Source organism: Candoia aspera, chromosome 1 (assembly GCF_035149785.1).
Source record: "Candoia aspera isolate rCanAsp1 chromosome 1, rCanAsp1.hap2, whole genome shotgun sequence".
NCBI lineage: Eukaryota > Metazoa > Chordata > Lepidosauria > Squamata > Boidae > Candoia > Candoia aspera.
Window position 1 is genome coordinate 314908112 of NC_086153.1, and position 15691 is coordinate 314923802.

Sequence of the window (15691 nt, forward strand, 5' to 3'; positions counted from 1 at the left end):
GGAGACACTGTATGGATCTGTTCATAGCTTCAGAAGCATCTTTTGATTTCCATCAAGATATCCTGATTCTTTATCTTTTCATTGAAGTGTTTTTCTCTCTTTCTCTCTTCTTTTAGATATTTTTAAAAGATCTACTGTATGTTTGCCATGTTTCCTAAGCAGTTGTGGTTGCTATTTGATGCTGCTGTCCCCTTTCATCAGTTCTACTTTCTAGCATCCTACCTTCACCCCCACTGTGTTGGTCTAACCCAGCTTGTAAGTCCAGTGGTAGGAATTTCTGTTTCAGGTTATGTCCTGGGACAGTAACTCCTAGAATACTTTGCCAGCTGCCCTGGAATTCTGAGACCTCCAATTTTAACACTTCTGGATGAGGTAGACTGAGAAGAGTCTGGACTGACCTTTAGCATTATGTGGATTAATGGCTCCTCGATTTCTGGAAAATTGTCATCTTTAGTTCTGGATGGGGTTGCACTGCCCCAGACAGACCCGGTGTGTAACTCGAGGGTCCTCCTGGACTCACAGCTCCTGCTCGAAGAGCAGGTGGCAGCCATGGCTAGGAGGGCCTTTGCACAACTTTGTGTTGTGCGCCAGTTACGCCCCTTCCCGGAGCGAGAGGCCCTTCGAACGGTCACTCATGCCCTGGTTATCTCCCCCATAGACTACTGCAATGCACTCTACATGGGGCTACCCTTGAAGAGTATCCGGAAGCCACAGCTGGTGCAAAATGCAGCCACATGGGCGATCTTGGGTTTCCCAAGATCAGCACATGTCACCCCTTTGCTCCGTGAGCTGCACTGGTTGCCAGTATGCTTCTGGGTCCAATTCAAGGTGTTGGTTATCACCTTTAAAGCCCTACATGGCATGAGTCCAGGCTGCCTAAGGGACTGTCTCATCCCCACTACATCAACCCGTCCCTCCTGGTCATGCAGAGAGGGCATGCTACGGACCCCATCTGTAAGAGAACTCCATCTGGCAGGGTCCAGGAGGCGGGCCTTCTCTGTAACAGCCCCTGCCCTTTGGAATATCCTTCCCCCGGAAGTGAGATTGGCTCCCTCCCTCCTGGACTTTAGGAAACAACTAAACACCTGATTCTGTTATCATGCCTGGGGTGGGAGAGAGAGTAGTCATTCCTGGGGATGGTTAGTTTCTTAGCAGAACCCTGCTCTGCTTGCAAATCACAGAGAACTTCCAGCCATCAGGGTTTTTATCACATTTATTTTATTATGTATTATATTATAGTATTTTTACAGTTATATATTTTTCTTTCTTACGTTTTATTGTAAACCACCCAGAGTCCCTTTTGGGAGATGGATGGTGATAAATTTGATTAATAAATAAGTAAAATAAATTATGGGTACTAAGTGAATAAACTAATAGTGGTAATAGTAATAAGTGATCTGAGCTTTCTTAGGCAAATGATCAATTCTGTCTTCTTTATCAGTGATTAATTCAGAAAGCCTTTCATTCATCTTAAATCATGCTGCTGATTTAAATGTATTTATTTAATAGAATTAATACCAGTCTTTTCGCATGATTCCGCTTGTGTGATACTTAAATATCCAATATCATGTTAAACAAGGGAAAACTATTGCATGTAAAATGGATAAGCATATAAGAATTGTTTTAGAAAGACTTTTGTTTTTTAATCCATTCAATTGTGTCTGATTCTCGGAGACTGCCTGAAGTTTTCTTGGCAAGGTTTTTTGGATGTGGTTTGCCTTTGCCTCCTTCCTAGGGTTGAGAGTGACTGGCCCAAGGCCACCCAGCTGGCTTTGTGCCTAAGGCAGAACTAGAACTCATGGTCTCCCGGTTTCTAGCCCAATGCCTTAACCACTACACCAAGCTGACTCTTAGAAAGACTACTAACAGATAAAAGGGTTGCAGAATGAGTCATAAGATTAACTTGAACTCTTTTGTACAGAGAGTAGTAATTCATTTGAATCTAGTGAGTCAGTTATGCCCTTTTCCAGGACATTCCATTCCATTTCCCCATCATCCTTGTTTTTTATTTACCTCCCTTGAACAGTCAGCGTTTCTTACCAAACTGAGCATGTTCAACTCTCATGGGCTTATTTTGCTTTTCTCCCCCATCAAGAACTTTTTGGACTACTGTATCTCTTGGGATTTTCCTGAGTGTGTTTCGGCTTCCTCTTACAGGTTAATTATGCCATTTTGCCACATTACTGTACAAATTTGGCTTTACAACACACTTGCAAAGGTTAATACCTTTATCCATTTTGCTCAGGACACGTTATTCTTGTTTTGGGATGTGTGTGGAACTACGGCTCCCCGCAGCCCTGCCCAGAGGGGCAAATTATGAGGCGGCTGGGAATTGCAGTTCTGCGACAGGCTTCTCAGTCTGGTTCTAGGTTCTCATAGTGATCTTTAGTTTTAATGATGCTCTCTATCGCATTTGCAGTTCCTTCTAGTTTCATGTTATTTGAAAACCATGCTAATATATGCTTCATGTTAGTAAATATTTCTAAATGACTGTTTTTAAAATTTAATTTAATTCAATTTTTCATAGGAGGCAGCACCAGGAGAGTGTGGAAAGGAAGGTTCTAATTTTCAAGTTACCTCAGGACAAAACAACTGTGACCAGATTGGGACTGGCGGTTCCCAGAGTTTGGTTGCTCCTGCTGGCGTCTCTGCGGGTCCTTCAGCGGCAGCTTCTTTCTTCATAAGGTAATACTACTGCATTGAGTATTAAATGGCGGCAAACCAAACGTTCTTAAACTTCCTTTACAAGTGACAGCTCAGGTAATGAATGCAGTGAGGCTGTTTGGATAACATAATTATTATACATGGCAGCACAAGGCTGGAACACCTACTGAGGGGAAAAAGCGGCTACAGGAAATTGTGGGGAGAAACTGACGGCAAAATTAAGATCCTCTTTCTACCCACTGTGCATCTGCTGGAAATCCTGCCTTTTTGGCCCTGCTTTGCCAAAAAAGGAAAAAAAGAACTTCCTGTGTTATGGAACCATATAATTCTACCGCCAACATTGTTTTTTTCTCTTATTTGTAGAGTATGCAGTGAAGCATTCATTCCTTTTCTTCCAGTGGTCTTGGGGGAATCTCGCGGTTTTCTTAACAGACGTTCTTAGCAATTGTACCACAACACAAGTCCCGGCATTCTTTGTGGGAAGCTCTAACAATTAGCAACAACAATAGGGGCAGAAAAGGAATTGCTTAGCTAGATAAGTTAGCTTATAGTGCCTTACTTATGATTAAGTAAGGACCCTCTTGTGAGATATTCTGATTCAGAAGCTTTGGAGAGGGCTGCCAGGGGCCTTTGCACTCAGAAAGTCCTGAGCTTAGGTTTCAGGTAAATTTGGAAAAGACTCCCCTCTAAAATTTGGAGATAGAAAGCAGTACAGGCTAAGACATCAGGCTAGAAACTGGGGGACTGTGAGTTTTAGTCCCAACTTAGGCCTAATGCCAGGCTGGGTGAATTTGGGCTAAGTCTCTCTCTCTCTCTCCCCCCACCCCCCACTAGGAAGAAGTACTTCTAAAGAACTTGCCAAGACAACTTGGTTTAGTCCAGAATGTCTCAAAGCCGCCCCCCCCGCCCCATGATCTATATGGGCTAAAGGCAGTTTTTCAGTATTTCTAAGCAACGTCGCATCTGTTTAGACAGCCTTCATAAAGAGTGATACATAACCACAACATACTAGTCTACTTAAATTATTGTTTTGCTTCTTGCATGACATTTGGCCCCCATTTCTTGGTGCATGATCCTTTCTCTGTGGATGTTGCATGTTTAGCAGCAGGAGGAGCAACTTCTGTAGTCAGCCTGTGCAAAGTCTGGGGTGGGGTAGTTTGGCATGATCCTACTTCAGGCTGAACCGCAAAAGAGAAGGAATGCCTGAATAATTTTCTGTACATTTGAAAGCCATTATTTTTTCTCACACTGATTCCATCTGTCTTTTTATAGATAATATCCACAATTTGTTACATAACTTGGAGAGAATTTGCTTTGTTACTCTCCATAAATGCAGACTGTGTTTACATTTTGAGTGAAAAGTCGTCATTTAAAAGTGGTTACTTAACTTCATCAGGCTTAATTATGTACTGCTGTTATATTTAATTTGATTGTTTTATTCATTTGCCTCAAAAGGAATATGTATTATCTCTCTTTGTCTTCTTTCTTTCCCCTCTTCTCTGCTCTTTTTTGCACAGGAACACTTTAGTGTATCTGGTACCAAGATAATATTTTAAATAGAAGTAGATCCCTGAATTCCTCTATATCTTGAAAGAAGGGGGAAATCTAAACCTGGCTGGGAGTTATGGAGGTTGAGATTTACTATATCTGGACACTGTCCACCAGACTGGGGAAGCCTACTCTAGAATATGATGGAATTTGGGAAAAGGAAATGTTTACAACATTGCAGCCTTATTCATGCAACCCTGTCTTGATTGTGTTCTGCTTATATATGAACGTTCTTTTGTAATGTTGAAGACAGGTCTGTTCAGTAGTTTGCATATTCTATTCCCTCAGTGTTCAATTGAATATTAGGAAAAACATCAACAGGGAAACCAATTATCCAGAGAGGTGGTGGACTCCCCTTCACAGGATGTGTTGAAATGGAGGCTAAGCAACCATCTGGCAGGGAAGTTTTAATTTGGATTCCTGCACCAAATTAAATTTGATGGACTAAATATCCCCTTCCAAGTCCAATTCTGTAACTCAAATGCCCAGAACTGCACTTAGGTGCTTTATCTTTAAAGAAAGCTTTTTACACTTATTCTAGAATCAGATGTTCAGTCATATTTGTATGCTTCTGAGTTTTCAGATTAAAGAATCTAATTATTTGCTAATGAACATTAATGATACATATAAACTGAGGGTCACTCTCCTATTACAGTCACCTGATGGTTTGCTGATAACCATTTGGCCATTAGATTGACCATAAAATACAGTCAATAATTGAGGTGACTGAGAGAGCAGAGATCTTATCAGCTTTAAACCTGACAAAACAGCTTGTTGGACTTGGGGTACTGATTGAACAGTGACTAAGCATATGATTAGGCCATTGGAGCAGTAATGAAATGGCAATGAAGGCATTGCAATATTAATACTACTACTAAATGACTAATGTGCTTTACTTCCAAGGCTCAGGCGCTTCAATTAGTTCTAATAAATTGTTCACTTGGCTATTCATTGTGAACTGTGGGTAGCACTTTGTAGGAGGCTTTGAATGTTTCGTATGCCATTTAGGGATAATGATGGGATACTGGCAGTGGGAAGGACAGCTTCTCTTCCTTGAGTTCTTCCAGATGGGTAACTTCTACCAGTACTAGCCAAACGGCATTATGCAGTTGCTCTGTTTTCTTTCTCTTAATAGGTTTTCAGGAGTAGGAAGAAAGAGACGAGTATTACAAATGTGGGATATAAAACTTTTCTGTATATGACATGGCAATTACACAATAAATACCTCTTCTTGAACCATCCATTGATCTTTGGATCACACATGATTATTCTTGGAGAGAACCAAGATTTGTGGCTATATTCTTGGTTTTGTACACACGGACTGTTGTTGAGAATTGTTATATAGGTTTATGGTATGCATTAGATGTGCACTCTGTAGAGCCCTCATATAAAACCTGAGAAGGAATGGGCTCCAGGAACTCCTGAACTACAGCTTCTAGCTTTTGGAGGTATGGGGTGAATTACTATGAATTGTAATTCAACAAGATGTGAAGGATTTCAGATTCCTTATGCATAAACTAAATACAACACTGCCAAGAAAACTGCAGGGACTTGTCCAGGCAGTTGCAAGGAGTCAAGACTGGCTCAAAGGCACAAACAACAATCAATCAATCAATCAATCAATCCCATAAAGAGGTTTTATCAAAATTATTGTTCTCTTTTGGGATAATGTATAGATGGGCACCTTATATGCCATGTTAATGGAAGCCATTTGTAAGGTGCATGAACTTGATTTATATACTGGGCCACTGTAGCTAAATATTAACTCTATTTATGGGTTTTCAAGACCTCAGGTAGAAGAGTTTAGCATAGTCCTAGAATCTAATTGGTGAAAAAGGGATTGATTTAGGATTTTTTTTTAGAAAAGTGCACACTCTGCTACAGAATGGTGAAAATGGAAAGTATTACCTGAGATAACAGGATTTTTTCTAAAAAAGAAGACCAATACAAAGAATTGTGGATCACTTCATTTCAGGATTGTCTCAAGTGGATTAAGACCAGTTAAAAGTTAAGATCAATTCTTGGTCTTCTTGTCTTGCTCCCCTAGCAAGAGGGAAACCCATCTTGATGTAATATAGAGCCTTATCTGACTGATATGATAAATTAGCTTTCCCAAAGCAGGTGTCTTCCAAATGTGCTAGAACTAAAGTTATCTGTATTTCCAGTCAATGATGCCATGCTGGTTAGAGTTGTAGGCCCAACACACCTGGAGACTACCAAATAGGAAACAATAGCCTTAAACCACATAACATCCATTTTTTCCTGCATCATCATCTTCTAAAATATGCTAAGCATAATAGTTATTCCTGTAGCTGTGATTTTCTGTTGTACTCATGCTGTCAACTAATAGGTTTTGGGATGTGATTTGACCATGTGGAGTTGAGAAGAGTTTGTGCCTAATGATTTTTTATATTTATATATATATATATATATATATTCATTCATTCATTCATTCATTCTCTCTCTCTCTCTCTGTATATATAGTATATATATACAGACACACATAGACATGTACATATTAACTTAAACATTCATGACATATGAAAATTAGTCAAAGCCCTTGTAACCATTAGCACACTTTCTCTACTGTCTTTGATAGCAGAGGCCTCCTGGATTTAGGAGTGCACACTTTTCATTTTCGCCCCTTCCCCATCTTAACATTCATACATTATTTAATATAGCAAATGATGTGAACTGCCTTTTGTCTTTCTGAACTGCTTGCTGTCCAGGCTTTTGTGATGTGACCTTGGTTAGTAACCATAGAAACACGTTAAAAGCATCAGCCAAAAAAAAAAAGAAGAAACAATAGTTTGGAATGACAAAGGTTGAAATTCCATGAAAGGACGTTATGATATATTAAGAATAATAGAAACATATATTATGTCTAATCTGTTAAACTTGATTATTCTGTGATGATCAGCACTTGAAGAATGTTCATGGAGGTAGAGGAATACAGAAACATATTATATATTTTAATAATAGCCTTCTTTGAAATTTTTGTAACCGAATCTTGGAAAGCTGTCATCCCAAGTCTTGCTTCAGCTCTTAAAAGCAAGCATTATTTCCTTGCTGAGTTGCTGATATATTCCTCCAATTTTCTGTATTTAATAGCTAGAAATATTTACTCACCCTGGTCATTCTAGGAATAACGCACTGTAGCTCAGTGTAGAGCTGGCATGATGCAAAGCCATCTTGACAGATGGAGAATGCATAACTGAGTCTGTAGTTATGTAGGTCAGTAGAAGCTAATGGATTCTGTGACTCATCAGGTACCAAGTTAGTTCTCTAACGGCATTGCATATAAAATTACTGGAGGCTATAGAGAGAAGTCTAGATTTTTAAAGGAAATTTATATGGCCATTTTTGAGTTACTATGGTGGTAATGGAGAAGTCCCTTTGAATGAAGTATGATACAAAATAAAGAACAGATTTATTGTGGGATAAAACTGTCCCTGGTGGTGAGCATTTATTTTGAATGATGTGTCCAGGAAATAGGGCCTTAAATTTATCATGAGATGCACTACAGTAAGATTTGGCAAATTTTATTTTCTTCTACATTGGAGGTGCATTCAAGGGAAATGTTTTGCTCCATGAAAATAAAAGGTAATACTGATTTGGACTAGTGTAAAGTTCAATTATGCTAAATAACCAACCACATGAAGTACCTCCCATGTTTTCTTCTTAAGTGCTTATGAAGATGTTGGTGAATTGTAGTTTTACTCTGGCTGTAGTAAGATAGGCTTCTGTTCTTGAAGCTTCATTTGATCATTCAGAAATGGGAGAGGATAATGTAAACTCAACATTTTTGCTGAATCTATATTACAAATTCCCCATGGGATCTCAATTCCATTGTCTCTTATATCCGTTGATTCATTTGAAAAGTTAGTTCCTTTTTAGAATAGAGAAAACACAACTCATTAATAAATGAATTGGACCCAAGCAGTTCATTAGTTTATGCAGTTCATTAGTTATTATATTTCTGATGTGAGAAAAAGCACGTTCCAAATCCCTACTTGTATAAACCTTTGAGTGACCTTGAGCAAATCACCTATCTCAATGAGCTGCTATGATGCTAAAACAGTATTCTGATATCCTCAAAGGCAATTCAAGGTATCAGTGTATAACAAAAAATATTATTCATTTGTTAATTTCAAACTACACAGTGCACTACTACTCATGCATGGATTTTCTGGCCTTTACAGAACAATGTCTGTTGATTCTGGAAGAGACATTATCCTTGGGTATTTGAGAAACAATTAGCTATCTGGGATACTCTTCTAGCATCCTGTGTGGATTATTGAGAGAAGAGGCATTTGACTCTTCTCTGCTGCTGACCTTTGTCACTTTCAGATGATCAAAGGATTCCACCAATCTTCTGTTGACAAACAAATTGGGGGGCTTCTAGTATGTGCTGGAATGGGTGACTGACTACAAACTCCACAGGCGATTACATGCTAGTTTTGAGGGAAATGACAACAAACCTCCTTGATTGGCTAACTTTGTTACCTTACGATGGATAGTATTCTCCAGAAGAGCGCATACTTTTTCATGTTCCCTGCCTATGCTCTCCAGGTAAAAGGCTTGGATGGAATGTTATGTGAAAGCTCTTTAATATCTCAGAACTGATAATATCAAGAATCTGATCTGGGCATAAGATAGCTTCTTAGCTTCTATAGATTCCATTGTCAGAGCATTTATACCATTATCTTCAACATCTTGGATAGTATCACAGTTTCTTGGACTATACAGAAGTTGGTGCTCCAGTTTCTCTTGCAATAATAGGTGAAATCCTTGGATGTACTGCCTGAATGTTGTTTTATTAGTTACTCTAGTCAGCCTCTTGGGTTGCATGCATAGCCAGTTGGAAGATTTCAGTAGCAGACTACAATACCAACTTAGGCTTGGTAGCATTACTGCATACTATATCACTGTGTTTCCTTCACCACTCTTAAGTGGCCTTCTCTTACTCTCATGAATAGCAAACAAAATAGTGTTTGCTTGGCTCATATTCCATTCTGTGCTAACACTTGAAGGGAGTGGAGAATTATTTGTAGCTGCAAGGACATGCTTAATCCAAATAATCAAAAATGAGTCTCAGAAAGCTATAGCTCTAAAATAGCTTTGTACATTTTTCTCAGGACTTATGAACACAGAGGAGAGAATGCTTACTGTCAATGAAGAGTTTACAAATTGAGGGGAGGCAAAGCAAATAAAGAATGTACCTGGCAAAATCAGGGTACTAATATATGAGGAAAGGGAGATTAGATAAGAGACAGTGCAGTGCGTAGGAGGTGGGGTATGTGTGTGTGAGTTGAATATCTTTGCAGGTGGCAGTCTTAGAAGGGAAGGATAGTAAAGGCTGACAGCAGTGGAGATGTCAGGGAGGTTAATAGACAGAATATTGGAGGAGGATTGAGTGATCAGATTGGAGGGATGGCTATGAGAAACAGGCAATTTTAAACAGGAGAAAATTTTGATCAGCACAGGAAACAACAATGATGCTGAGTGGAAGACTCAGTTCAAAACTGAAGATGTGGGTTAACAAGGGGGCATGCGGGGCCAGTGTGATCAGAAGGAGGAATAAGGAATGAGATCAGTCTGGAGGCAGGAAGGTTTGTGTCTATGTAGGTTGGATAGGTAGAAATTATGTCTAGAACTGAGAGAGCGAAGGATGAAATATTAGGGTGTGTGGTGATGGAGAGGTAAAAAGACTGCATCAAGTGTGATCGGCACACTGGAAATCTGCATGAAGAAGAGGAACAAAGAAAATGAAAAACCTTGGTATATGGGATAGAGTCAACAGCAAAAGGAAGGAAGAAATTATGGGAATGTATAGTGGTGGGACTTTTAAAAAGTAATTTGTGTGTTTTTCTTGTATGGCTGAAAGTCTGGATAAATACTTTTTATTGTTATTATAATTTGTTATGTTCAGCCCATCTTGTAGGTCAGATTTTTAAAAAAGCAGGTAATGTCAGGATTGGGGTGAGTGGGGATTGAATTATTTTCCCTTGTGCTATTCCTTTAATTTAATCCCATTCACCCCACTATTGAGCTGCTAATAACCACCCCTTTATTAAACTGCAAATAACATTGGAAGAAATAACTCGAAGGAATACAATCTAGGTATCCATCTCTGTTTCTCCTTAGCAAATAATATAACTTTGGAGAAGCAAAAGATATGAGGGAGAGTAGGAGGATACCTCCTGTTATTTCACCATATGGTTTTTAAATCTAAAAAAAGAAGGTGGAAGATCTGATAACTGATCTTTTCAGTTGCAGCTAGCTTTGTCTTCCACATTCTTGTACACACTAGATATATTAGTACTGCAATTCCTTTGCTGGTTGGGTATTCTGGGAATTGCAGTTAATAATGCCTTGATAGGGGGGCAAGATGAGGAAATTCAGTGAAGTACATTCTGTTTGTTTATTTAGACTAATTTTTATATTATACATTCCAAAGACTCTGGATGATGTTCAGTAAGACACTACTATATGAACATCCCCCCATAATTAACCATACCCACACATAAAAACATAATTAAAAGATAATTAAATGCGATTGCCCAATAGACATCGGCTATGGTCCATGGGGTCATGAAAAGTCGGACATGACTTAACAACTGAACAACAGGTGTTGAATACCTATTTAAGCAGAAAAGTTTTTAAAGCCTTCCTGAATGCACCTCTGTGGGCAACGTATTCCATAATGTAGGAGCAATAACAGAAAAGGCCTACATTCTGGTTCATGCTGCTCTCACCTCTAATGAAAGCAAGACTTTAGAAGACCCACTCTAGATATTCTAACAGGGTGAGCAGAATTATTTCTTTCTTTTTCTGATTTATATAGCTAATTTATATATAGGATAAAGTGATCCCTAATGTAACCCAGGGCTATTTATTTTATTTATTTATTACTCAAATTTAGCTACTATATGGCTATGCCATATAGGGCTTTATAGATAATGACCAGTACTTTGAATTGGGCTTGGAAGCCAACTGGCAATCAATAAAAGAGAGTGAATTTCCCCTGCTAACAGTTTGGCCACTGCATCTTATATGGGTTATTTGTAGCTTTCAAATAATTTTTGAAGGCTACCCTGCATAGAACCCATTGCTATAGACCAGGCATGTGGTGAATTACTATTGCTAAGCCTTTCTGGCCCAGGGTTTCTTAAACTGTTACCAAACAAAAGCAGTTGGGAAGTTCAGATGAATCTCCTGTTGCATTAAAAGAAAGTACAGTATAGGAGCTTTACAAAACCATGTTGACCATCTCACCTGTTGCTGATGTGCTTGCTAGCCACACCCTCTGCCAGCGGTATGTGATCAGCAGATACACACAATCTCTACCAAAAAGAGAATCTGTGGCAAGGTTACTCCATGTGGCCCTGCCAGGCTCTCCTGAAGGGTTTTGATGGTATTAACAAAAGAATTTAGGAATTAGATAATTGATGGTTAATGGTCAGTATCATCAAACAGCCTTACATGGCTTTATACAGTCTTGTTTCTTTAATCAGTTTTGTGGTATTGTGCTGTATTGTAAACAACCAATCTCTTTTTCTTTTGTTTTTATGGATTCACAAAGAACACTTAATTGTATTAGTACGTTTTGGGCTTTTAATCTGCATCTACTAAGTATCGGCAGCCCTTTTCATTCAGGCACTACAGAGTATAGGATGGAGAGATCAGCTTTGCAATTTAGGAACTTCATAAATCTGTCACAGTACTAATCTTCTCTTAAGGGCAAAGCTGTTCTTTTTTTCTTAAACAAAAGGTGACAGTCTCAATTTGCATGAGCCCTTAGGCACTGAAGCTTGTTGCAAATGAAATACTACTGAGTTTCTATTAAATGCCAGTGGGGTAGAAACCAACGAAAAGGGAGAGAGTACAAACTTAAATTTCTAAGCATGTGGCCCTTGAAATGTATTCGGCAATACTGTACTCCCATCATCCTAACCAACAAGATCATTTCCTGTTGGGTAAGTGGTTGCACTGCCTATATCAACCTTGCCAGACCAAAGAAGACCACCAGGAAATTCTAGAGCTGTAGATAACAACAACAACAAACCTGTGATGTGATACACTGCTGGAATTATTAACTGGATATAAGCTGAACTGGACAGTCTGGACCAAAAAACAAGACAATTGATGACTATTCACTATGCATTACATTCTTGTAGTGATATTGATAGCAATTGAAGCGTATATTTATATATTATACCTGCCCTGCAGAAATGGAGGCAGAGGTTTATTTCAAGTCAACCAAACTGTCGAAGAAGAAAAGCATGCATTGGCTGATTATGTAACAGACAGCCAAGAACAAGCATTGATGCAAGTTAAAAATTGGAACTTACTGAATGTACAGGAAATAAAACACGAATATCGAAATAATGTAATAAAAACATGAACAGAATGCTGGCAAGGAAAAGCATTACATGGTCAATTTCTACAAAAGATCAAGGGCAAAGTGGATAAAGATAAAACCTGTCAATGACTGGACCATTAAGAAAAGAAACAGAAGGCTTGATTTGGGCTGCTCAAGAGCAAGCTATTTGAACGAATGCAATCAAGGCCAGAATCGAAAAATCATCAAATGATTCAAAGTGCAGATTGTGCAAAGAAGCAGAAGAAACAGTAGATCATATACTCAGCTTATACAAGAAGATGGCACAAACCAATTATAAACAACAACATAACAAAGTCACCAAAATGATTCACTGGAACATCTGTAAAAATTATCATGTGCCAGTAATGAAAAATTGGTAGAAACATATAGTTTAAAAAGTAGTTGAAAATGAGCAGGTTAAAATATTGTGGGATTTCTGAATACAAACTGATAAAGTCTTGGTGCATAAAACACCAGATTTAAGTATGGTTGAAAAGAAGACAGTGTGGATAATTGATGTGGCACTACCAGGGCATAGTACTGTAAAATAGAAGACAAAGAATTGGAGAAGATCACAAAACATCAAGATCTGAAAATTGAAGTTGAAAGATTATGGCATAAACCAGCCATGGTGGTCCCAGTGGTTATCGGCACACTGAATGCCATACCAAAAAACCTTGGACAGTACTTAGAAAATCTGCTCATTTACAAAATTTCCATCTGTCAATTATAAAAGGCCACGGTGCTTGGATTCACACACATATTCACCCATACATTACGACACTCCAGGTTCTTTGGAAGAACTCTATACAAATGAAGGCCAACACCAGCTAAAGAACTGGCAGCTGTGATTTCACGTTGTTGTGTATATAATAATAATCATCATCTTCCCAGAAGAAGAGAATGGCAAGTAATTTCTTATTGCTACCAGGAGCCACATTCAATTCAGGGAAGTCTGTTTTTAAGTGGTTGCACTGCAGTGGGATAGTGAATATGTGTAATTTGCAGCAAATCTTCATTACATTTATGACCTCCCTTTTATCCAGGAAGTTGATGTAGGCATAACATGGTCCTTCCACTGCTTGTTTTATTTTCACAACAGCCCTGTGTGATAAAAATTGTGAAAGAGTGATTGGCCTAGGATCATCTAGTGAGATTCCTGGCTACATAGGAATTTGGACCTTGATTTTCCAAGCCCTAGTCCAGGATTCTGGCTAATAGCCCTGACCAGGGGCTCAAGGCAGTCCTGCCAGAACATTAATATGGATAGCCTGATCTGTCTGAAAGCACTGCTTTTTGGTACAATACTATTGCATGGCATGCTGTCCCTTATATTTATGCAAATAAAAGAGCTGTAGATTTATTTCATAAAATGAAAGTAAAATTATTCAGAGAGCCTGTTGTTACCTTTCTGCAAAATTATAGCTGTAATCTGTTCCCTTTTACTTAAAAAAAATTCAACTGCTCTTCTGAACCATAAACGCCTTCGTTTGTTGTACATATTTCTCACCCCAATCCCTTTCCTGTCCACCTTTCTCCTAGTCTCCTTAAACAATCTTCAGTCTTGAAATGTTATTTGTTTGCTTTTCCTCCACTACTTTGTTTTGGTGTGTCTAATCTCCAAATGGTCTGTTAATTTAGTCAGATTACCTTTTTCTCCCTTAATAACTTCTTTTACCTCAGTTAGTTGCCTTGATTATCTCTTCTTAACCCACTCCCCCACCTCCATCCCTGCAGGTTGAGAGCAGCAGCTGTCACGCTCAGTAGCTTTTCTTCACTGGGGTTTGTAGCATTCCATAGTTATAGCGATAATCATGACTTTCCAAGCATGCGGTAATTTGACAGTGTGCACCTGTTTTGTCTCTTTTTATCGGTGACATTCCAACTCTTTGGTACCATTATATATTTAACTATTGTAACGCCTCTCTGGGGTTGACAGCCTTGACAGACTGAAGGATCAAGATCCGTCTGTTCCTCAGCATGAATAATTTTGGCTTCTTATTGTTGGCATGGTAGAAAGCATTTTGGGGTATTCATAATATACACTTGTGAAACCTACAGTTGCCTTTTCTGTGACTCTGACTTGGTTTGCTTGCCTCTGGGTTGTGTTTGAAGGGTAAATCTTAATCTTTATTCCAAGTGTAATGCAGTGATAATATGCTTTATGTACATCCTGCATTAACATACTTCCTACATTAACATTCATAACAACAGCAGGATTAAAGGAAAACATGGTTTCAGTGCAGTTGTCAACTGGTTTCCTCTTACTCAATCTCCAGATGGGTTTCTGCCTGTTGTGTATCTCCTATTATTATTCTTTATCATTTTCATTATGTAAATATACTTGCACTTCAGATTTTATGGCTTAGATTTATATAATTTTCTAGCTGTCCATAATAATCTCATTGTGCACATTAGTTCATTTTTAGGTCTCTGAGCGTGCAAATAGGAACCTCAGTGAGGGGAACTGATTCATTATCATAAACTTTCCTTCTTGGTAACTATATACATGGGCCCAGAAATTGGGCAAATCAGTAAGTAGTATGGACAGAATCTAACAGAAAGTAGACTAGTTCAGCAAGGGGTTCCAGATGTTGCTGAACTACAACTCTCAGGAGCTGTCAGGATTACTGGTGAGAGATCCTGGGAATTATAATTCAGCAATTTCTGAAGGTCACAGGTTCCCATCTCTGCATTAGAGGTGTCTTTTATAAGGGTCTTCTAAAACCTAGAGCTACCATTAATCTTGAGAAACTCCGACCATATTAATTTCACTGAGAGGTACACTAAATACCATCCTAGTAGATGTTTGCTACATTCCTATGCCTGACAGTTGTCCAGTGCAAAGGTTACTGTTCCCTTGCCGTTCTGATCTCTTTTCTTCTACTTGGTTTCACTGCTGGTTTTGAAATGGTGGGAACAGAAAGGGTAATCAATACTGAGTTCCTCTTCTCTGTTTTCCAAGCTTCCAGGAAAAGACAGATATTACTGCATAAGTTCTGAATGGATCTCTTACTGAGGGTTTTGAAGTGAGGCTAAGGATTGTATGCTTTTAATCTGAGATGCGGCCCTATGGCTGCAGATAATTGGCAG

At 38.7% G+C, this 15691-nt stretch overlaps 1 protein-coding gene across 1 annotated transcript in view; it reads left to right on the top strand.

Moving 5' to 3' along the window:
- The window catches only part of KIF26A (kinesin family member 26A), a 184726-nt gene that overhangs the window by 95675 nt on the left and 73360 nt on the right, over nucleotides 1–15691 (top strand). The window contains exon 4 of the mRNA XM_063290394.1: nucleotides 2528–2685. Coding sequence (XP_063146464.1) covers nucleotides 2528–2685 — 158 coding nt within the window. The remainder of the gene's footprint in view (nucleotides 1–2527; nucleotides 2686–15691) is intronic.